Consider the following 23,176-nt stretch of genomic DNA (forward strand, 5'->3'; position numbering starts at 1 on the left):
TCTTCCATGTTCATCATTGAAGAGATTAACTTTATCCCAGATTAATTCCCCCATCTGATGGTAGTTCCATTCAAACTCTTTCTGGAACAATAATACACTCTTTTGCTGGTCCAGAGATTTTACCGTGTTTCCATCCATTGTGATGGGAGAAAGATGAAGTCTGGGGAAAATTCAAAGTCCCACTGTACACGGGCTAGTTACTGTATCTCTAGTGCAGTTGTGCACTTTACCTAGTTTTACCTAACTCTCCTGCTATAATTAAAATTCCTCTATCCCCATCTTTTATTTAATACTGAAAGTTATTAATCCAGACCAAATGTAAAAAAATTCCTGACATAGGATGGTCAGCTATTCATTTCTTAATATGCTATTCTCAAAGGCCATCAGTCTGCATGTTAGTAGTGTCGACTACTAATGCGCTGTATACTTCTCTACGTCTATATGCCAATGTTGTGCTTTCTGTAGAGTTCACACACACTCGCTGTGACTTCATGAGTTTCTGCCAAATAGTTTTATTCTACATTCCATTGACGGGTGGATTGGTATTCAATTGGCCAATATAAGTTACACCCAATTTGTAGGTGAGTGTTAACATCATGGGGTAGTGATGGAAAAGTGGGGAGGATAAAATGGAATTAGAATAGGATTTAATTAAAATAAGGAAGTGATGATCTGTGATTTCTGTGTGGCATGATGGCAGTATTTGACTGCATGGCATCAAGGAACCATAGAGCCATACAGCACAGAAACAGGCCCTTTGGTCCAACTTGCCTGTGCCAACCAAGATTCCCCATCTACTCTAATCCCATGCATGGCCCATATTCCCCCTAAAACTTTCTTATCAATGGAATGGAAATTACTTGTCCTGGTAAAACGAAAGTCTGCACAAAAGGAAAATGTAGGAGTTGTAGGGTCATACCTCTCAAAGGCAAATGGTTGTGGGAGGGAAATTGTCCTCAGCATCACAGTAGTTCCTTTTGATAGTATGCTGGACTCAATTATCTTCAGCTGCTTTTCAATACAAGGATGGAAGTGAGAATATTTGTTATGATTGTATAATGATTAATTCCATTTACAGCTCCTCAGCAAATGGAAATGCAGCTCCTTGCCAGTGCAACTCCAACTGCGTGGCACTAAAAAGGACAATGGAAATAGGCACATTGGAACACCATCATCTGAATCCCAACCTGGAAACCTATAGCGGTGGGGGGCCTGGGCAGTGTTTGTAGACTAGAGGGGCCCAATAGAGGAGTTACATAGTTTCCCAAAAGTGGCATTACAGATGGAGATGGTGGCAAAGGCAGCTTTTGCTTTGTTGGCCTTCAGCAATAAGGTTGTTGAGTAAAGAAATTGGGACGTTACATTGCAATTGTATTTGGAATATGCTGTACTTGGAGTATTCTATTTAGTTTCAATCACGCTGCTGTAGTAATACTGCCATTAAGCTGAAAATGGTGCAGAAATGATTGATAAGGATATTACCAGGACAAGATTGTTAAGGGCTTGGACACGCTAGAGGCAGGAAACATGTTCCCGATGTTGGGGGAGGCAGAACCAGGGGCCAGAGTTTAAGAATAAGGAGTAAGCCATTTAGATCGGAGATGAGGAAACACTTTTTCTCACAGAGAGTGGTGAGTGTGGAATTCTCTGCCTCAGAGGGCGGTGGGGGCAGGTTCTCTGGATGCTTTCAAGAGAGAGCTAGATAGGCCTCTTAAAAATAGTGGAGTCAGAGGATATGGGGAGAAGGCAGGAATGGGGTACTGATTGGGGATGATCAGCCATGATCACATTGAATGGTGGTGCTGGCTCGAAGGGCCGAATGGCCTACTCCTGCACCCATTGTCTAGGGAGCGATTGGGCCAGCTACGATTTAATTTCTTGTATCATAGGAGATTGAGCAGTGATCTTATAGAGGATTATAAAAATTGCAAATGGCAGAGATGCACATGTTTAAGAAGGAACTGCAGATACTGGAAAATCAAAGGTAGACAAAAATGCTGGAGAAACTCAGCGGGTGATGCAGCATCTATGGTGAATGCACATGGTCTTTTTTCAAGTTAATAGGTGGATATGTATATGAAACAAGCTACCAAAGGAAGTAGTTGCGGCAGGTGCAATAGCAACATTTAAAATCCATTTGGCCAGGAACATGCAATGGAAAGGTTTAGAGGGATATGGGCCAAATGCAGTAGCATAGATGGATATGTGTCAGGTTATGGGGGGGTAAGGCAGGAGAATGGGGTTAGGAGGGAGAGATAATTCATCCATGATTGAATGGTGGAGTAGACTTGGGCCGAATGCTGAATGAGTTGGGCTGAAGGGCCCATTTCCATGCTATATGACAGACTCTTTTCTCAGCCTTTCATTGTCCTTGGGTCTAAACCTTGAAAGTATTACTCAAAAGCACATTTAGAACATGTTTACCAGAAGGACTGAAGCAGTTCAAGACAGTGGCCCACTGACAACACCCAGATCCCAATAATGTTAAAATAAAATCACTAGCCTTTGGAATTGGATCAAATTTATTTTTAGTGGTAATCTCACCACACATGCATAAAGATGATAACATCAATCTAAATAAACTGTCTGGTATAACGTGCTCTTTTTGCTCTAAATTTGACTCTACGCAATAAGAGACAAACTACCTAAAGGAATATTTCATCTGAAACCATGACCCTTGGTCTAATCCTGAAACAACAGCCCACAGCTTAAAGGTTTTTTGTAGCACAAAAGTAAAAAAAAAAGTTTGTTCAAGAATTTGAATGCTGACGGAGTGCGAGGGTTTACAACCCACACCTCAGCCATTCCTCCATGTGTTCTTGGAGTGTGTTTGATCATGTATTCCTCTGAGACAGTGTGTCACGCTATTATAACAAAAGAGAATCAAAGTCACTACCTGAAAACATTAAAAGGTATTATTACAAATTCAGAAATCAAACATCTGTAAATTGAGAAATAAATAACAAAATGAGGTGAAACATGTAGGAAGAATAAGAAAAAATGTAAAAGCAGTCGAATCCTTAAGATGGCTGGATGAGTTGAAATGTTTGTTCTAAAAGCTAATTCCTCAACTCTTTAAAATATGATAGAAACAAGATGCAAAAGCTTCATAAACACATTGATTAGGCCATCCAGAGTAGCGTTCATTTCTAAGTTTATTTTTTTTTTGACGGGATGCAGAGTCTGGTTATTCTTAGAGAATTATTAGATGTTCAAATTTCTGAATTGTTCAGAGTTCAGTAACCAGAGAACACCAAATTGGAAAATTTCCTCTTCATAAAAATAAGGAAACTGGTCCAGATGGCACGACAGATCTTTAAGGAGATCATTAAGTATGAAGAGAACTTTGAAAAAAATCATGTACACAGTCAAGAAGTCAGAATCATTGTAGTTATGAAAAGGAAATCCTATTTGACAAAATTAGAATTTTCTGAACATGAGCAGGGTGGATAAAGTGGAAACTAGTAATATAGTACATTTTGATTTATAGAAGGCACTGAAAAAAAATCTGCAAAAGAGTTCACAATGCAGGTGTATTGAAATGCATGGATAAATTGGTAACAGAAAACATTGGGATGGATTGATTTTTTGTTACAAGTTGCAACCTTCGGATTGGCACAAGGACTAATGCCAGTGTCCTCTGCTTATTTCTGCAATATAGATCCAACCAGTTCCCCTCTGCTAACACTCCTTTATCTGGTGGAACTTCTCATCCATAACAGTTTCACTTTTGAATCCTCCCACTTCATATAAATCAAAGATGTATTCATAAGCACTTACATGGGTCCTAGTTATGTCTGCCTCTTTTTTGGTTCCATGGAGTAATCATTGTCCCAAGTCTACTCCAGAATAACTCCCCATCTCTTTATCAGCTATACTGATGACTGCATTGATGCTGCCTTCTGCACCAGTGCAGAACTAACTTTCATCAGCTTCACCCCTAATCTGCCCTCAAATTTACTTGGATCATTTCGAACACCTCTCGCCTTTCTTAAGTCTCCATCACAGGAGCCTCCACTGATGTCTACAACCATTAATCTACTCCTTCAGCTACCTATAAAATACTTCCATCCTGTACCTCACAAGGATGCAATCCCTTTCTGTTTTCTACATCTCCGCCGCCTCAGTCTTCGAGATGAGGCTGTTTTCACTACTCAAAATGTCCTTTTTCAGGAAATGCAGCTTTTTCCCCACCCACCCCTCCCCCAAATATCCAAGCCATCACTCATGTTCCCTATACCCTGTGCTTCTGCTCTCACCCCACCTGCCCCCAGACCTTTCTCCCTGCCACCCTCCACATCCATCAGATTATTCTTTGATATTTCTACCAGCTACATCATGATCCTACTCCTGGTTATATCTTCCCCTTCCCACCTGCTTTCTGGAGGGACCACTTTTTCTGCAACTCCCTGGTTTGCTCATCATTTCCCATCCAAGCCTCTCCCTCCCCAGGCACTTTTGCCTGCAATCATAAGTATATCACCCATCCTCATACCTCTTCCCTAACCCCCAGTCAGGGACCTAAACATTCCTTCCAGGAGAGACCAGATTCACCTGCACCTCTTCCAAGCTCCTCTTGCATTGGTGCTCTGGATGTGGCCTCCAATACCAAATGCAGATTACTTTGCCAAGCACCAGTGCTCCATCTGCTGTTGCTCTCTGGATCTCACAAATGCCAACCATTTTAGATGTCTACCCATTCCCACACCAAATATAGTCACTGGCTTCCACTGCCAAGGTGAGCCCTTACACAAACAAGATAAACAGTGCCTTAATCTGCCATGTCTACAACCCATTGAATTCACCAATTTCAGGCCACTCCCACCATTTTCTTCCCAACTTACCCCCTTTCACCGTTTCCCTTTCCCCATTCATCATCTACTCGTCACCTACACGTTCCTTCCACAATCCTCTTCCTCCTAGTACTGCCCAGCCCTTTGATTGTTCCCATTGGCCACATTTCGCATTCAGTTCCATTCTTTACTTTTCCATCTGATTGTAGAATCTCCACCCCATCACCTCTCAGCCTCAGTGACTATTTTCATCCTTCCCTCCCCACCTGACTTATCTGCCAATCGACCCTTTCTCACCTGTATCCACTGATCACTTGTTAGCTCTTGGCCCATCCCCTCCACCTCCTTAGTGTCTATTTCTCTCTATTTCAGTGTCCATTTCAGTCTACCTTTTGTCTTTATACAGGATGGAAACGGGCTCTTCAGCCCACCGATTTCGCACCGACCAGCGATCACCCCGTACACTAGCACTATCCTACACACTAGGGATAATTTACACTACAGAACAGGTACGTCTGAAGTATGGGAGGAAACCGGAGCACCCGGAGAAAACCCCACGCGGTCACGGGGAGAATGTGCAAACTCCGTGCAGACACACCCATAGTCAGAATTGAACCCGGGTATCTGGCGCTGTAATGCAGCAACTCCACTGCTGCACCACTATGCCGGCCCTATACCTGACATGCTGACTGCCTATTTCCAACCCACAAATACTGTCTGACCTGCTGGGTTTCTCCAGCACCTCCTTTCTTGGCTACAGATTCCAGCGTCTGCAGTTTCTTGTACCTCCATTCCATGTTCAGTCGGGCAAGCACAAAAATGTTAATGCTAATATTACTTTATTTGTAGAAGTATTCCAATATGGCTTAGATACATGGGTAATACAATTTGTACAAATATCAATTTCACATTCAGTTATAAAAGCACAGCAGTATTAATGAGAACAGCTCTTTGTGGCTCCTGCCCTGGTTAATAAAATGTGGTGAATCTGTGTACAGTCATTGCCATGTTAATCTAATGGCATACTGAAAAATGTCACTAACACGAGACAGGAACTGGACAGTGATGTGTTAACACTCGGGCAGTGGGTTTATCATGGGAGAGGAAAGAGCTGGAAGGACTATCCAACCTGGACAATCGGCTCCCAGTTGCTTTAATAATAGGAAGCATATTTATTGGGGGGGGGGGTCTTCACAAATACAGGAAACATCAAAACCATAATGATACAATGAAGTGTTGAGCATTAATAGTATGCAATACCAAGGCACATCATAGGAAGTTGTTATAGGAAACCAAACAAACCTCAACCAGTAACCCAGTGTAATGGATCTTCACCTGGCCTTTGCCAACATACAACTCCCTTAGACAACGCCACTTCAATTCTTCCAATCCAACAGTTGCAAATAACTAGCCAGAGACAACTGTATGTCATCTTTGTGAGTATTGGTGACAGATTTGGTAAAACTATAACCTTGGTTTAGAAACATTGCATGGCTCGTCAAACCCGAACAATACACCACCTCTCCATGGGATTTAAAAATCTTGTTGCCCCTCCCTCACAATGCAGGTCAGGCTCTTTTGAGTTCTGGCCAATGTGTGTCACTTTAGGACTATTTCACTCTTATCCAAGGTCAAGAGGTTTGTTCTACTTGAATATTTGGGCAAGCATCAAGAACCAAGCCCTAAACAATTTAAAGGGGACTTAAAAACCATTCCACAGTGTTCTAATCAAACCAATGAGAATACCAGTATTTTCAGAATTAAGTTTCACATTAAGCAATATTTATAAAGGAGTCTTTTATCTAGTGAACAAATACTGCAACCATTCCCAGAATGCTCAGATTACAACTCCCTTCCCCACATGGAACCTGCAGGCCGTGGAGAAGCAGCATTGCTTCAGCATCACATGTCGCATTTATCATCAGATCAGGTTAAAAGCAAAAAACATTAGATTACATAATTATTAGTGTATGTAAAGCTCTTGGATTGATTCAGGATTGTCAATTAACAGGACCATCATGACAGTGGTACTTGGTCTTGTCACAGTAGAGCAAGATTCTCCCAGTCTCCCTGGCTTCTCATTCAGTTCTCCCATTGTCTGGAAATCTGCAAATACATTCACAGGCAAACGTTAGTCTCACAAAGTAGTCACAATTCAATTGTCACAGCAACCTTGAATGCTGCATCAGATCAGACTTTATACTACATTTACACAAGATGCAAAAACCAAGACAAATTAACAATTGACACCAACTCGAAAGCAAAGGAAAACTTAAGTCAGTATGATTTTGCTCCAAGCTGAGAAATACTTGTGGAAGAAGGAACTGCAGATGCTGGTTTACACTGAAGATGGATACAAAATGTTGGAGTAAGTCAGCGGGTCAGGCAGCATCTCTGGAGAAAGGTGATGTTTTGGGTCAAGACCCTTGCCTGTCCCTCTGAGTTACTCCAGCATTTTGTGTCTATGATGTAAACCTGCATCTGCAGTTCCTTCCTACACTAGGGTCAAGTGTTTTATTGTCGTATGCCCCAAAGTTGAAGAAAAATTCTTAACTTGCAGCAGCACAACAGATATGGAAAACATGGTACTCTGCAAACACCATAATAAAAAGGTTTGGTATATGTAAAAAACAAGCAATAATAGTGCAAAGACAAAAACAATCTCCCCAAGTCTATGAAGTTCAGAGCTTAGTTGGAAGTTATAGTGTTTAATGGTTGGGAAGAACCTGCTCCTGAACCCGGACGTTAGTTTTCCAGCTCCTAAACCTTTTTCCCCGATGGGAAGGGCTTGCAGGAGCTGGACATTTCTGCAGGAATTGGGGAGGCATAGATAAAATGCTAATACTAGAGTGTCACAACAATTCAATCTGCAATTTGAGTGGGAGAAGGTGAAATTGGATGTGTTGGCATTGCAGCTGGCCAAAGGGGACTACAGAGGCATGAGGGTAGAGCTGGCCAACGTTGACTGGAAGGGGACCCTAGCAGGGATGACGGTGGAACTTCTCTAGCATGAATTTCTGGGAATTATCCGGAAGATGCAGGATCTTTTCATTCCAAAGAGGAAGGGGGAGAAAGAGGCAACCGTGGCTGACAAGGGAAGAAAAGGACAGTATAAAACTAAAAGAAAAGATGTATAACATAGCAAAGATTAGTGGGAAGCCAGAGGAGTTGGAAGCTTTATGAGCAAGATGCAAACTAAAAAGACAATACGGGGAGAAAAGATGAAATATGAAGGTAAGCTAGCCAATAATATAAAAGAGTTTCTTCAGTTATATAAAGAGAAGAGGCAAGAGTGGACTCTTGTGGAGTTGGACTGCTGGAGAAGGATGGAGAAGTGGTAATGTGGAATAAAGACATGGCAAAGGAGTTGAATTACTTTTATGCATCAGTCTTCACAGTAGAAGACACCAGCAACATGCCTGAAATTCAAGAGAGTCGGGATGGAAGTTAGTGGAGTGGCTACTAGGGAGAAACCGCTTGGGAAGCTGAAAGGCTGTGAAGATGAATAAGTCACCTGGACTGCATCCTAGGGTTCTGAAAGAGGTGGCTTTAGAGATTGGGGGGGGCATTGATCGTGATATTTTAGGAGTCGGGAGCGGTCCCAGATAATTGGAAAATTGCCAATATTACCCCGCTGCACAAAATGTGATCAGGGCAGAATAGTGGGAACTATTGTCCGGTTAGTCTGACTTTGGTGGTTAGTAAGATTTTAGAGTCCATTATAAAGGATGAGATTATGGAGGTTCACGATAAAATAGGTCGTAGTCAGCATAGCTTTGTGAAGGGGAGGTCTTGCTTGTCAAATTTGTGGGAAATTCTTAGAAGAGGTAAATAGCAGGACAAGCAAAGGAGAGTCAGTAGATGTTGATTTTCAGAAAGCCTTTGATAAGGTGCCACACATAAGGCTGTTAAGGAAGGTGAGAGCCCATGGCATTAAAGGGCAGACACTGGCATGGATAGCAGATTTGCCATAGAAGGCTGTGGAGGCCAAGTCAGTGGATATTTTTAAGGCAGAGGAAGATAGATAGATACTTCATTAGTACTCCTCTGCGTCATCCTTTCCAAAAATATCAACCATCTTTTTATCGGCTCAGAGTCAAAACTCTGGCAATCCCTCCTCAAAAGCACAGTGGAAGCACTTCCAGCAGAAGGACTGCGGCAGCTCAGTGCCACCTTCTTCAGGGTAATAAGAGCTAGCCTCGCCAGCAACGCCCAAATTCAAATAAAAGCTAAAAACATAAGCAATTTTGGTAACTGCAGGTGATATTAAGGGGACAATGACTTGGTGTGAAGACTACCTAGCATGTGTAAGATTTGAAAACTGTAGCAATATAATTTTATGCCAAATCAAACAATGAAAAGTTCAAGTACTCAACAGTTAAAAGCACCTACATACCATATTTCTCGGCAATGAAGACGCTATTTTATTCCCTAAAATAAGGCCTGAAAATCTACCTGCGTCTTGGAGGCTAACGGTTAGATTGTTAGCCAGAAAGATAAGACCTGGTTATCACTCAATACAGCGGCGGTAAAAGGACAGCACTGCTGGGAGGGGGGGAAGGAAGAAGAGTTCCTACTGCAGTGTGTAGGGAGTCTGGCCCGGGTTAGCACGGCTGGACAGCCAGGGGTAAAGTTGCGGGGAGGGCGGTGGGTTGAGAAGGAGGGGGTCGGGGATCATGCCAGCAACTCACTCAGTAGTTCGGGTGACTGCATGCGGGTGCCGGGACCGGACCTGCAGCTAGACCTGGGGTTTGCAGGCAACCTGGGAACTGCAGCTAGTCCTGGGGACGCGAGGGATCTGGGAACTGCAGAAAACTAATTGAAAAATGTGAAAACATATAAGTATGTATTATTACTAATTTATATTATTAGTATGAATTGTTACTAATTACTAATTTAGTTAGTATGTATTATTACCACCATTTATTAACTATGGCGATAGATGTGGCCCGCCATGCGCTCACAAACATGGGTGAAAAAAAATGCAAAAAGGTTGCCGACCCCTTGACTAAACAAAACCCTTGATCCCGTCCCGCCAGCCTTTTGTCAAAATTTAGCAACTCAAAATGGGGGGGGCGTCTTTGACGCAGGTGCGTCTTCATTGCCGGGAAATACGGTAGATGGGAAAGGTTTAAAGGATATGGGCCAAATACAAGCTAATGGAACTCGATTAGATTGAGCACCATGGTCAGCATGGATGTGTTGGGCTGAAGGGCCTATATCTGTGAGTATAATTCCGACTCTTCCAAACATAATCCAGACTTTAGTACTAAAATAGATTATCCAAATAGATTTTAAATAGAAGCTTCACTCTGTCACACCAACAAATGTACAGTAAACCCTCGTTATAACAGACCTGGGGTGTGTTGGATGGCTGATTGGCTGCTTTAATCAAGTAACGGTTGATCATTGTGCAAGTAGTAGAAAGAACCGCGGGTGCTGGTTAATACACAAAAGGACAAAGTGCTGGAGTAACTCAGCAGATCTGGCAGTATCTCTGGCAAACATAGGATAGGTGATATTTTGGGTTGAGCTCCTTCAAGCTCTAGGTCTGGAACTGGGCCTGGAATCCAGGCTGCTACTGGTCACGGGAAAGGCGAGGATCAGCAAAGTCATTGGTAGTTGCCCCGCGCGCGGGCAGCTGGAATGCAGGTTGGCGATGGCAGGAATGGCCGGGAATAAGCCGGGAAGGCGGTGCGAGCTAGGGGTGGCGCGGCAGCCTGGCCTGGTGGAAAGGTCGGTAAGTCCGTCTGCTCTAACCAAAATCCCTTATAGAGAGGTCCATAATAATGAGGGTTTACTGTAATAGAACATATGGCACTGTTCAAAGAACAGGTCAGTTCTCCTTTGGAACTAATATCTATTCCGCCAAATTGTGTGGTCATTCTTCTGTTACATTTGTGAAACCTTCCAATATCAACATTCATTTACATTGTGTTAAATACAACTTGAAATATCTTGGCACATAAATACATACCTTCATTGGCTACAAAGTTTTCTGGGATGCCCAATGTAAAAGATAACAAGCTTCAATCTAAATTTTAAATTAAAAAACTGATTCAAGCCTGTTGAAATTCTGTTTAATTGATAGGGAATTTGGAGTTTAATGAAAGATATGAGTTTAAATTTGGAGTTCAATTTAGACTTTAGAGTCAGCACAAAACAGGCCCTTCGGCCCAACTCATCAATGCCGACAAAGATGTCCCATCTAAAATAGTCCCCTTATGCCCATAGAGTTTGAGCTGCACAACGATGGAATCATTTACCAATCTATCGTTGTGTGAAAAAGCTTAGTGGGCAAAAAATGAATCTGAAATGCATCAAGATTTATTTTCCATAATACGAGCTTCACTTGCCTCAAGAAGGTGTTTTCTCCGCTGCATCTTTTACAAATTCTGAAGCAGCTGGCTTCGCCTCCACTTCCTGGGTTTTCTTTTCATTTGTCCCCGGCATCTGATTTTGGCCCGTCTCTTTGCCCTCTATTAGAACCATTGTTTCCACCTCAATCGCAGCCAGGTTTTCATTTAGCAGTGTCTGCTCTTCAGCTATTTGTTGGGTTGTTTCGAGTTTGATTCTCTCTACCACTTCCGTAGCATGAAATATTCTTTCATGTTCCTCCAAGGAAGAGCAACTTTCAGCTTTGATCACATCTGTAGAGACTGAAATATTGTCTGAAGTACCATCAGACAATTCCTTTGCTTGCTTAGTCTGCACTGATGTAAGAGTTTCAGTCTCAATTGGCACCTGATCACCTCTTACAGTCGTCTCGGACACCACCTCCACTGACTGCATTACAACTTTTCTTTCTCCTTCAATGCCCTTACTTCCTGAAGTTTGCAATACGTGATCAACCACTTCACATGTTCCTTCAATCGCCAGATCCTTTTGTGGCCCTGGTAAATCTTCCTCCTTCTTTGTACTCTCTTGTCCTTGCATCTGAACTACCAGAGCATCTTGACTGAAAGCCTGAGCAGTTTGCATGTTCAGCTGCTCAGTTGCCAGAGCCTGACTTGCATCTCCCTCGTTCTGCGCTTCCAAACACTCCGATATCTGTGCAACATTTTCTTTGATTTTGCAGTCAGCCGGCTGATGTTCAAGTTGTTCTTTCACAAAGCTCTTGACCATTTGCCCGTCGAGTGTTGAGCCCATCTCAGAGCCATCGGCACTGCCCGACATGTAGCCCGAGGCCATTTCTATTGCAGACTCCACTAAGACAGCCGCAGTCACTGCTATTGAAGTCTGATTAATGTCCTCAGATGGAAGCACGCCCCCATCCACAACACACTGCTCGGGAATCTCTGCTGCTGTAGTTGTTAGTGTCTCCGTGATGACCCCCTCCTTCACAGAAAGTGCAGTCACCAAGAAAGTCTCCTCGCAAGACTCCGAACTATTATCTATAGGTAGGTCCTCCATTGCAGTCACCGTCTCGTTCTGTATAAGTCGGCATTCATCAGTAATAGCAGCGTGTAATGTGACTTTGGGGGCACTCTCAACAGTTGGACAGATTGTTTCAGTAACTAATTTGACAGTTGCGTGACTGTACTCCACCTTAGTCTGTGGTTTGACCGAAGCAGCCATATTTTGAACATTGGGGACTGTCACGGATACCATGTCACTTTGGACAAGGTCATCAGCTGTAAATTGCATCTTTTCAGGGGACTGGAGTTCACCCTGTGGTGGTTTGTACTTGCCCTGGGAGGGCAGCTTACTCTCCACTCCACCTGTAGCCTGCCCCGGGCTCCTACTTTCACCTCTGTTGATCGTGTTCAGTGGCTCGCTAGTTACTTCCGTTTCAACTTGTTTGGTTGCCGTCTCTGTTGTGGCCATTTCCACGAGTAGTTCTTCAGGCTTCTCCCTTGGAGGGGTTTCACAGCAAACTCGGGACACCTCAACCAACCCAGTGTCCATTTCTTCAGAGGGAAGGAGAGTCTCTTCAACTTTGGGCTGCACGGACTTCACACCTTCCAGCACATCACAGACAGTTTCACTGGTCACATCAACGCTTGCAACTTTAATTATGGCGCTTTTGTTTGTTTCTTTGCATGGTCCTTCAATGCTAGTGGGCAATAGGATTTGTGGGGCTGAACCCATTACATCAGCAGGAGGTTCCTGAGCTCTCTGCTCCTCAGCAAGCTCTTCACAGATGGCCTCTTCCATTCTAGTTTCCAGCTTCTCTGCGGCAACTCGCTGATGCTGCTGGACTTCCACAGTCTGTTGTAGGATCTCAACGGCCACAAACTGCTCCTGAACTACTTCAGAGATGATTACCTGCTGTACTTCCTCTTCAATTCTCTCACTAGCCCCCTCCTGCGAAGCTTTATCTTCTCCTCCTTTCTCATGGTCACTCTTCCTCTGTTCTACTCTCACCTCCACTGGAGCAGGTTGGGCCATTTCACTACGCGCCACATCCACTCCCACCACTGGTGTAACTTCAATGGTCTCTTCAGCACACACCTTGGTTACTCCCACTGGGGCAATGTCCATCTTCTCCTCACCATCTAAAACTTCAGATGGATCGGCAGAAGTGACTTTGATCGTCTTTTCAGATAGAACCTCAGCCGCGCTCACTTGAGTGATTTCAGCAGGCTCCTCACCGGATACAATCTTAGTAGCTCCAACTGGAGGGAGTTCTATTGGCTTTTCACTGCACACTGCCTCCGTCATTCTGACTGCTGGAAAGATTTTGACGGGCTCTTCACAAGGTAGTGCCTCCGAGACGACGGCTGTGGTGATTTCAGAGGTCTCCTCGCTGTATCCCACCTGCGTCACTCTCTGGCTGATATCAGCAAGTTCGTCACCAACTATCATCTCAGTTACTCCCACCAGAGTGATCTCAGTCGTCTCTTCACTGCACACCCCCTCTGCTGCTTCATCCGGACTGGTTTTATTGACTTCTGTGAACATCACATCTGTCACTCCGATTGCTGGAGTGATCTCAATGGGTTCTTCACCTAATTGAGCCTCAGCTACTCCCACCGGAGTGAGTTCAGTTGTTTCTTCATTACTCCGCGCCTCAGTTACTCCAACTGCTGGAGCGATTTCAATTGGTTCTTCACCTAATTGAGCCTCAGCTACTCCCACCGGAGCGAGTTCAGTTGTTTCTTCATTACTCCGCACTTCAGTTACTCCCACAGCCGGAGCGTTTACAATGGGTTCTTCACCCAATAGAGCTTCTGTTACTCCCACTGGAGCGAGTTCAGTGGTCTCTTCACCACACACCCTCTCGGTCACTCCCACTGCTGAAATGGTTTCAAGAGGCTCTGCACAACTCTTGGTCTCGCTCCCTTCCACTGCAGTGATTTGGTTGGTTTCTTCACCATGTAGAACCTCAGTCACACTTGCTGGAGTAACCTCAATGTGTTCTTCACTGATCTCGACTGCGCTCATGTCCACTGGCTCCACGATTTGCCTAGTCTCTTCAACAAATACCGTCTCAATCACACCCTCTTCAACCTTTGCTGGGGCTTCTGCACTCTGTTCCTGTACCTGCTGAACCTCCTGGACACCTGCATCCTCCGAGCCTTCGCCCAAGATCTTCTCCGCTCCCATCTCTGGAGCATTTTCAACGACTTCAACCTTTCCTATTCCTTCCTGTTCAGCATCACCTGGAGTCACGTCACCCACTTGCTCCGTTGCTGCCTCTTCATCCCTGGTGACTGGGTCTGGGATTACCTCAGTCTCTCCGCTTTCCACGACTTGCTCTGCTCCGGTCTTCTCCACCTGTGGAGGTGAAACATCAGTTGTCTGGTGTTCTGTCTGATCTCCCTCTTCAGTGGCTTTGACAGACTGCACCCCAGCAACCTCTGGTTCCTCAATGTCCACTCCGTGACCAGTCCCTGAGGTCTGCACTTGTACAATTTCCACTATTTCGGTTCTCACGGCCACGCCCTTGCTCATAGTTGTGGTTGTCGTGCTCTCGTGGGTCACGGCGCTCGTGTGGGTCACGGACAACATCTCCTGGACCTCAGCCACTGGCCGAGCGGCGGCCTGTGCTGCAAGTGTTTCCACCTCCTGCACAACTGCAGCTGGGACACTGCTCTCCGCCTCGGTCCCCTGCTGCACCACTGGCACGATCACTTCACCAGGTCCATCCCGGACATCGCCGGGTGCGGGAGCCCCAGTCACCGCTGTTCCGGAGATCTGTTCGGCTGCTTTCTGTGCACATTCTGCCGCCAGTGTCTGAGCAGCGAGTGGCTCCTGTTCGCACGGGATTTTCCCAGTGGGAATCTCCGTCTCCGATTCGGCACCTTGCGTGCCGGCCTTGCATGCCGTCTGGTAGCAGGACCCGACCAGCTTCACCTTCTCCGCAGCCTCTTCCAGCACCTCCTGGGTTTGCCTGCTCACCACAGCCTCGTCCTCTTGGACGGGCGTGCCCTCTGCCGTCGTCACCGGCGTCTCGGTCAGCTGCGAGACCGCCGAGACCATCTCCTCGGTGAACGACTCGTCTGCCGGGTGGTCCACTGCTGCTGCTCCCTTGGCGAGAACCGCCTGGGCTTCCTCAGCCACCTCATCTGGTTCGACGTTGCCGGCCTCTTCCACCAACATGGGCTTGTGACCATCTTCTGTTTGTTTCTTTGCCTCCGGGGCCTCCTCAGCTACCTGATCTTCAACCACCTCGATTACATCTGAAACCACCGCCGATATCCACGATGGAGACCTCTCGTCCACGCTGCTCTTGATGCCTTCCAGGGATCCATGTTCCCCTGTGACAGTCGGCTCACCGCCCAGTTCCCCTGTTTGAGCGGCATCAGAAGTGATAACTCCATCCACCTTCTGAACCGCCTCGAGCCCTGCTCTCAGCCTCTCCTCGTGCTCCTTCTCATCGTCCACCGCATCGTACTCGGTGAGCGGCACCACTGCCGGTGTCTCCGATTCATCTTCGCTCTTGCTTCCTCCAAACTCTGCCCATGCCGCCTCTTTACCCACGGACTCGCCCTGAAGTTGCTCGGGCTTAGCATCCGACCTCTTCTTTTTTCTGCCCGGGATCAATTTCTTCAGAGACACCCAGGATTCGTCCTTTGCAGCCTCGGCTTCCGGAAGAGCGGCTTCCGGGCAAGGTACGGATTCCTCCACTCGCTCTTCCAGCTTGGACCTTGACTTGCGTCTGGAGGTGACCAGTCTCTTGAAGGATTCCCAAGTGGAGATGGCCCCTTCCGGAGCCTCACCTTCCACAGGACTCTCAACACATTCCGGAGATGCTGTTCCTTGCTCCTGATCAGTTGCTTGTGGGCTGCCGACTTTCGCCTCCTCGGCACTGTCTTGTGCTTGGCCATTTCCCTCTGGACTTTGGGCCTCCTCGTTTGACTTCTGAAGCTCCGACTCGGACAGTTTCCTTGTCCTCTTCTTTGAAGACCCGACACAGATCAGCGCTTCCCAAGTCACGGGGGCATCCGCTTTCTTTTTTGGGTCCTCGACGCTCCGTTCCAACTTCTGCTCCTCGCCATTGGACTTGGGTTCTTCTTGCTTCTCCGAGCCAGTGCTCTCCGCAGAGGACATGGTGGCGCTCTTCACCTTGTCGTTCTGCTCGTCTTCTCGGTCACTCTCTGACGGCCCTTTGGGTCGTTTCCTGGGGGTCACCAGCTTCTTGAAGGAGGCCCAGGCAGTGATGGGTTCCTTCCTCCTCTCCCCATCAGCACCGCCGTTTGCGTCCTCCTGCTCTGCGTGCAACAAATCCGATTCCATCGTTTCTGCCGCAATTCCCTTGCCCGTTTCCTCCAGGAATGTCGGAGGGCTGTCCGGCTTTTGGCCATCGGGGCTGCCTTCGGATTCGGTGGAAGACTGCAATTTTGTCTCGTCATCCGTGTCCCTTGCTCTGGCCTCCCCTTTCTTGCCTTTTGCCTTCTTACCGGACAGTTTCTTGATGCTGCTGCTCGTGAAAAGCTTCTTTAGTGGGCTGTCTTGCTGCTTGGAGCTTTGTGAAGACAGGAGCTCACTCTCAGCGGCAATGGGTTCTGAAGGTTTCTCTTGGGCCATCTCCTCATGTTGGGCTTGAAGCTCCGTTGCAGCTTTGGAGGCAGCAGACTCTGCAATCACTGCTTCCTCTGTTGATTTTCCAATGCTGGAGATGACCTGGCCTGTCCCTGTATCCATGGCAACCAAGTTCTCTGTGGGGACACCAACCTCTTTTGTTTCCGAGGTCTTGCTTTCTGCCATGGTCGGTGGCTCGCTTGCCACCCCAACGCATGCTAACTCCGAGGTGAGGTCTTCAAACTCCTCCTCTCCCCCTCGATTTTCTTCCGGTGCTGGAACAGCCAGGACTTCAGCCGCTTCCTGGGAAGTGGAAGGCTGCGCCTCAGGTGCGCGCTCCGTCTCCCCGCTCCCCCCAGCTTCAGCGGCAACGGCTTGCTCCCCGTTTGCTTCCGTCTTCTCCCCGATGATGAGCGGCTCGTCCTTGGCCTTCTTGAAACTCTGCTTCCTTCGCAACCCCGAGAAAAAGCCTTGCTTGAAAAACCTCTTCAGCGGCGAGTCGACGGCAGGGGTCTCTGCTGCGTTGCCACTTGTCTCCACGGCTGCCGGCGGTTCCTCGGCATCTGGTGCTTTGGTTTCTTCTTGCACAACCTTCTCTTCCACTATTTCCGGTGAGAGGATCTCAGGTGGACTTCCCTCGGCCTCATCGATGGGACTTCCATTGGCTTCTGTGCCTCCATCCACTGCTTGCTGGGATTCACCGCCCGTTTCCCCTGCCCCGCTGTTTTCTTCCCTGGTCACGGTTAGCAGCTGGACCGGCTCAGGCTTCACCGGCTTCTCCTTCTTCATGGTGAACTTCAAGCCGACAAACTTGAAGACCTTCTTGAAGCCAATCTCAGCTGCCTGCACATCCTCGGCCTGCTCTCCCGTGTCCTCCTGCAGGTCCCCTCCCTCCTGGGCGTTTATCGGCTCTCCACTTTCACTCTTGATTGGGACCTCCTCCTGGTTTAGCTCCATTTCCTCCATCTCTTCCCCTTCGGATACAACTGCAGGGTCTCCTTGTCCAACTGCAACACAAATACACAAGTCACGTCACAGAACCAGACTTTTGATGGTATATAAAGACAATGAACGCAACTTTCAAGTAACATAGAAACGTAGAAATTAGGTGCAGGAGTAGGCCAGGTGTAACTCTCAAGTACACTGTTCAAATAGAGATTCCAAAGCCAACCACCACTCAAGCTGAACTCTGAATCCTTCTTCATGAAACATAGAAAATAGGTTCAGGAGTAGACCATTCAGTACTTCGAGCCTGCACCGCCATTCAATATGATCATGAAACACCTCCACTTGGATTATGCTTTACCCTTTCTACAAAAGACATGTACTGTAGATTTAAGGTGATTGATGTGGAAATCCTGGTTTTGCACAGTGTCAGTATTTAGAATTTACAGAGCCAGAGTCATACAGTGTGGCAACAGACCCTTTGGCCCAACTTGCCCATGTTGATCAACATGCCCCATCTACACCGTTTCTGTTGTGATAGAACCTGCCTCAATTACCTCCAACTGGCAGCTCATTCCATATACCTACCATCCTTTGTGTAAGTCAAGTTGCTCCTCAAGTTCCTGTTAAATCTTTCCCCCCACCCATTATATATAATGCTTTCTGGATGAAACTATGACTGCAGGGTAGCCCATCTACTATTGGACTCAACTCCTTCATGTTCCTACTTGACAACAACCATTACCTCATGAACATGTTCCCCATTAGTTCGATCATTGCCCATTGCAATTATCAGCCTAACAACCAGTTGTCCTCTGTTAAGTTAATTTGATACCTCCACTCATCCAATGCTAGCTACATCCCCTTCTGCTTCATGAGATAACACCCCTGTCCCACTTAGGAAACCTCTGGAGACTTTGCGCCCCACCCAAGGTTTCCGTGTGGTTCCCGGAGGTTTTTGTCAGTCTCCCTACATGCTTCCACTACCTGCAATCTCCGGCAACCACCTGCAACCTCCGGGAACCGCACAGAAACCTTGGATGGGGAGCAAAGTCTCCAGAGGTTTCCGTTCAGGTTTCCCAAGTGGGACAGGGCCATTAGGTCCTTCAATTAAGGTCACAAACCCTGAACTACATTGCTACCTTTTGGTGACAAGAGACTGCAGATGCTAGAATTTTGACAAAACAAAAACATTGAATCTAATATAGTTCAGTTTCTCCTGTGTTCCAGCCGACCCAAACTCTCCTCATAGCTCACGTTTCCTAGTCCTTTCAATGCCTTTGTGAAGTGCCACTGTTCCCTTTTCTATTGTGAAATCTCATCTTTCCTGTAGTATAGTGGTCAGGACTGCAGGCAGCAAATACTCCATGTCCTCACCAATGTTGAATAAAGTTCCAGAATAGCCTTCCTGCTTTTATGGTCCACGCCTTGGATAATACTGGAAATAATCCAACACAACGTTCCACCTCTCACTGTCCTGTTCCACTACCTTTAAGGATCTGGAAATATACAATCCAAGATCTCTCTCCACACCATCCAACATACTCCAATTAGGCATTTGGAGTTTCATTGCACCCTGGCGTATCTGAAATTATACTGATCGGATTCAGATTTTATTTTTGTGCATTCCCATTTTGCACCTCCAAGTACATTACTTCACACTTCTGAATTAATCATTTGCCCGTCCTTGTCCAACTGAGCAGGCCATCTGTGGCTTCCTGCAGTTCATTTCCCCCCCCACAGGATTAACTGTCTAGAAGGTAGTCCCATTCAGTCATACAACACGGTAGCAGGCCCTTCGGTCCAACTCATCTATGCTGACCAAGATGCACGGTCTAAGCTAGTTCCATTTGCCCTTGTTTGGCCCACATCCTTCTAAACCTTTCCTATCCATGTATCTGTCCAGGTATCTAGGGATGGGATGGGAGAAGTTAAGAGATGGTTAAAATCATATTCAGGGATCAAGCAACCAATACCAAGCCCTTTAGAGTTCGACTGGTAGAATCCATCCACCATTAAACACCACCACAGGCCTCCTGCCACTCTATCAGTTTTGAATCAAAGTTGGCATCCTCCCTTAGCCTCATAAGGGCCTGTCCCACTATATAGAAACATAGAAATTAGGTGCAGGAGTAGGCCATTCGGCCCTTCGAGCCTGCACCGCCATTCAATATGATCAAGGCTGATCATCCAACTCAGTATCCCGTACCTGCCTTCTCTCCATACCCCCTGATCCCCTTAGCCACAAGGGCCACATCTAACTCCTTCTTAAATATAGCCAATGAACTGGCCTCAACTACCCTCTGTGGCAGAGAGTTCCAGAGATTCACCGCTCTCTGTGTGAAAAAAGTTCTTCTCATCTCGGTTTTAAAGGATGAGTTTACCCAAGAGCTCTCCCGAGTTCAAAAAAAAATATCAAACTTGTGGTAAGTACGTAGAATGTACGCAGCAGGTACGTCGGAGCTAGAGGACGTCTCTTAGCGGCTCGTAACGCTAACGGCAAGTACTTGGGAAACGCGGTGCTCGTGAAGTTTTTTCAACATTTTGAAAAATGTCCACGAGAGCCCCGATTACCTACGAGCGGCTATTACCGTAATTCTCCTTGTTCGAATCAGGGGAGAACTCTTGAATTACCTCGTACAGTGGGACAGGCCCTTTACCGCAAAAGATGCGATTTAACACTTGGGACAAACATTGTAGGTAGTTGGAGGTCAATAAATATCAGACTCACGGGCAAACAATGAATCCAATTAGAGTACACTTCAAAATCTGAGAAGTTTAGGGTGGCAGTGGCGCTGCGGTAGACCTGCTGCCTTAGGGCTGCCAGAGACCCGGGTTCGATCCCGACAACGGGTGCTGTCTGTACGGAGTTTGTACCTTCTCCCTGTAACCACGTGGGTTTTCTCTGGGTGCTCCGATTTCCTCCCACACTCCAAAAACGTACAGGTTTGCAGGTTAATTGGCTTTGGTAAAATTGTAAATTGTCCCTGGTATGTTGGATGGTGTTGGTATACGGGGTGATTGCTGGTCAGTTCGAACTCGGTGGTCTGAAGGGCCTGTTTTCTTGCTGTATCTATAAAGTATTTCAGGCACAACAATAAAGAGCTTCCCTGAAACAGAGGACTAATGGGAGAAGCCATGCTTTTGCAACTATACCGACAGTGCAAGTCAGTCATCATAATGCATGTGCAGCTATAGAGATAAAGACACGCTTAACAGTAACATTACTGCGGAGAGCAGCAGACTAAGTGTGAAAGAAGCCGGACAAGAACAGGAAGTACACTACAGAGCATTAAAGCCATGCTGATTTCATACATCCATTATCTAGGCTCGAGATGTTTTTGGGTCACAATTGAAAGTCTATCCAGAGTGATCACACCAACATCTCGGATTCTGCAGACCTTTAGAGTCCACTAAATCAGGTGCCATTTTGTCCAATGATAGACAAGTTCAGAAACAGTCTCGTGTTCTTTGCAATCTAGCATCTGAAGTCCCTGGTTTATCCCATTCCTTCCTATCTGCCAGAGTCTCTTCAGCCACCTACCACCTACCCGAGCATCCACACCGCCACCTATGCCTCTCACCCCACCAGCCAAACACCCTACCACTTACTCTGCCAACAACCTCCCTTACCCAGTCTCCTGGGTAAACAAAAATGCTGGAGAAACTCAGCGGGTGCAGCAGCATCTATGGAGCGAACGTTTCGGGCCGAAACCCTTCTTCAGACTCTTCACCCCGTCTCCTCCTCTCCACTCTCCCCCCCCCCCCCCCTTCTCCCACCCTCACCACACTTCCTCTGCAGTGCCTGCATGTTTGCTTTACTAAGACTGAAACATTGCACACTCCATCTGAAATTTAAAAATCACTGTCACAGTAGGAAAGTGCTTTCAAACCTGACAGAGCTGTAATCCTTGCTCACCTCCCGGGCTGTGACTAGCCGCTTTTCTGCCAAGCTCTGCAACGGACAACACACTGCAGCAGCTTGACTCATCACAAGGCTCTCTTCAGGAGCACAGACACTCTCCGCACCAGCCTCCGCTCCCAGCTCTGAGCTGGCGCTGCATTGCAGTCTTTATCCAGCATCATCTCCACTGTTAAACTGTGCCCAGAGCTCTCTGATGCCACACTATCAAGGTCATGCAATAGATGAGGGAAGTGGCAACAGAAGACTGTTTACTTTGAGCTCTGTGATCCCTGTACTGACACTTTATCACGGGGGTTTAATAACGGGCGGAAGGACAATTTCAAAGCACAAGTACTTCATGTAGAAACAAAGAACTGCAGATGCGGTTTAATACACAAAAGGACAGAAAGTTCTCTAATCTCAGGTCAGGCAGCATCTCTTGAGAACATGGATAGGTGACATTTAAAGAAAGGTCTCGACCCGAAATGTCACCTCTCCATGTTCTCCAGAGATGCTGCCTGACCTGCTGAATTAATGCAGCACTTTGTCTCCTTTTGTGATTTTCAAAAGTACTTGATCCCCAGCTAGATGCCTTCAGCTTCAAAACAATTCCACTGCCCACCTTTCTTGTCAAATTTTCACCTAAATAATGCCCCTGCCCCACTTAGGAAACCTGAACAGAAACCTCTGGAGACTTTGTGCCCCACCCAAGATTTCCGTGCGGTTCCCGGAGGTTGCAGGTAGTGGAAGCAGGTAGGGAGACTGAGAAAAACCTCCGGGAACCGCACGGAAACCTTGGGTGGGGCGCAAAGTCTCCAGAGGTTTCCGTTCAGGTTTCCTAAGTGGGACAGGGTCAGAACAGTCATTGTAAATCTCACACAGGGGCACAGAGCTCCTGGTGGTTTCAAAACCAAAACCCCTGTAATCCCTCATGGCAGCTTTCTTCTGGTTCAGTTGACTAACAAGCAAATATAATGCAGAATAAAGTTCCACTATACCTCAGAAGACATAACGGTGATAAGCTTGCACAATAAGATTTGAAGAAGCATCTTCAAAACGAAGTGTGAGCGGGGATCGGATGGAGATCAAGGAGAGAATAATAATAATAAAAATATCTTTTATTGTCATTGCACATCAGTGCAACGAGATTTGGTATGCAGCTTCCAACCGATGTCAAAAAATAAATAAATAAATAAATGGTCCAACGTGACCATCTGAGGGAGACAGTCCAGGTGGGATGGGGGGCACTCAGCAGGGCCGGTTCAGAGCCGCTATAGCTCTGGGAATATAGGCTATCTGGCTATAGCTCCGGAGAAAGCTGAATGGATACCAATTTGGCTCCAAGGTATGGAAGCAAAGGGTGATGGTGGAAGGTTGCTTCTCGGACTGGAGGCCCGTGACTAGTGTGTGCCTCAGGGTTCGGTGCTAGGCCCATCACTGTTTGTCATCTACATCAATGATTTGGATGAGAACATACAGGGCATGATTAGCAACTTTGTTGATGATACAGAAGTGAGTGGTTTTGCAGATAGTGATAGCAGCATGATCTGGATCGATTGGCCAGGTG

The 23,176-nt window shown here is 46.5% G+C and overlaps 1 protein-coding gene across 2 annotated transcripts in view; it reads right to left on the minus strand.

The window, feature by feature from the left end:
- Positions 1 to 5,615: 5,615 nt before the first annotated feature.
- Positions 5,616 to 23,176, minus strand: part of LOC129699343 (A-kinase anchor protein 12-like) — a 93,086-nt gene continuing 75,525 nt past the window's right edge. For both annotated transcript variants that reach the window (XM_055639021.1, XM_055639022.1), the window contains 2 exons: positions 11,150 to 17,767; positions 5,616 to 6,899 (listed from right to left, as the gene is read on the minus strand). In XM_055639021.1, the coding sequence (XP_055494996.1) occupies positions 11,151 to 17,767 (6,617 nt within the window). In that variant the 3' untranslated portion in view covers positions 5,616 to 6,899; position 11,150. The remainder of the gene's footprint in view (positions 6,900 to 11,149; positions 17,768 to 23,176) is intronic.

The sequence above is a fragment of the Leucoraja erinacea genome, chromosome 8 (genome assembly GCF_028641065.1).
Source record: "Leucoraja erinacea ecotype New England chromosome 8, Leri_hhj_1, whole genome shotgun sequence".
In the NCBI taxonomy this organism is placed as follows: domain Eukaryota; kingdom Metazoa; phylum Chordata; class Chondrichthyes; order Rajiformes; family Rajidae; genus Leucoraja; species Leucoraja erinaceus.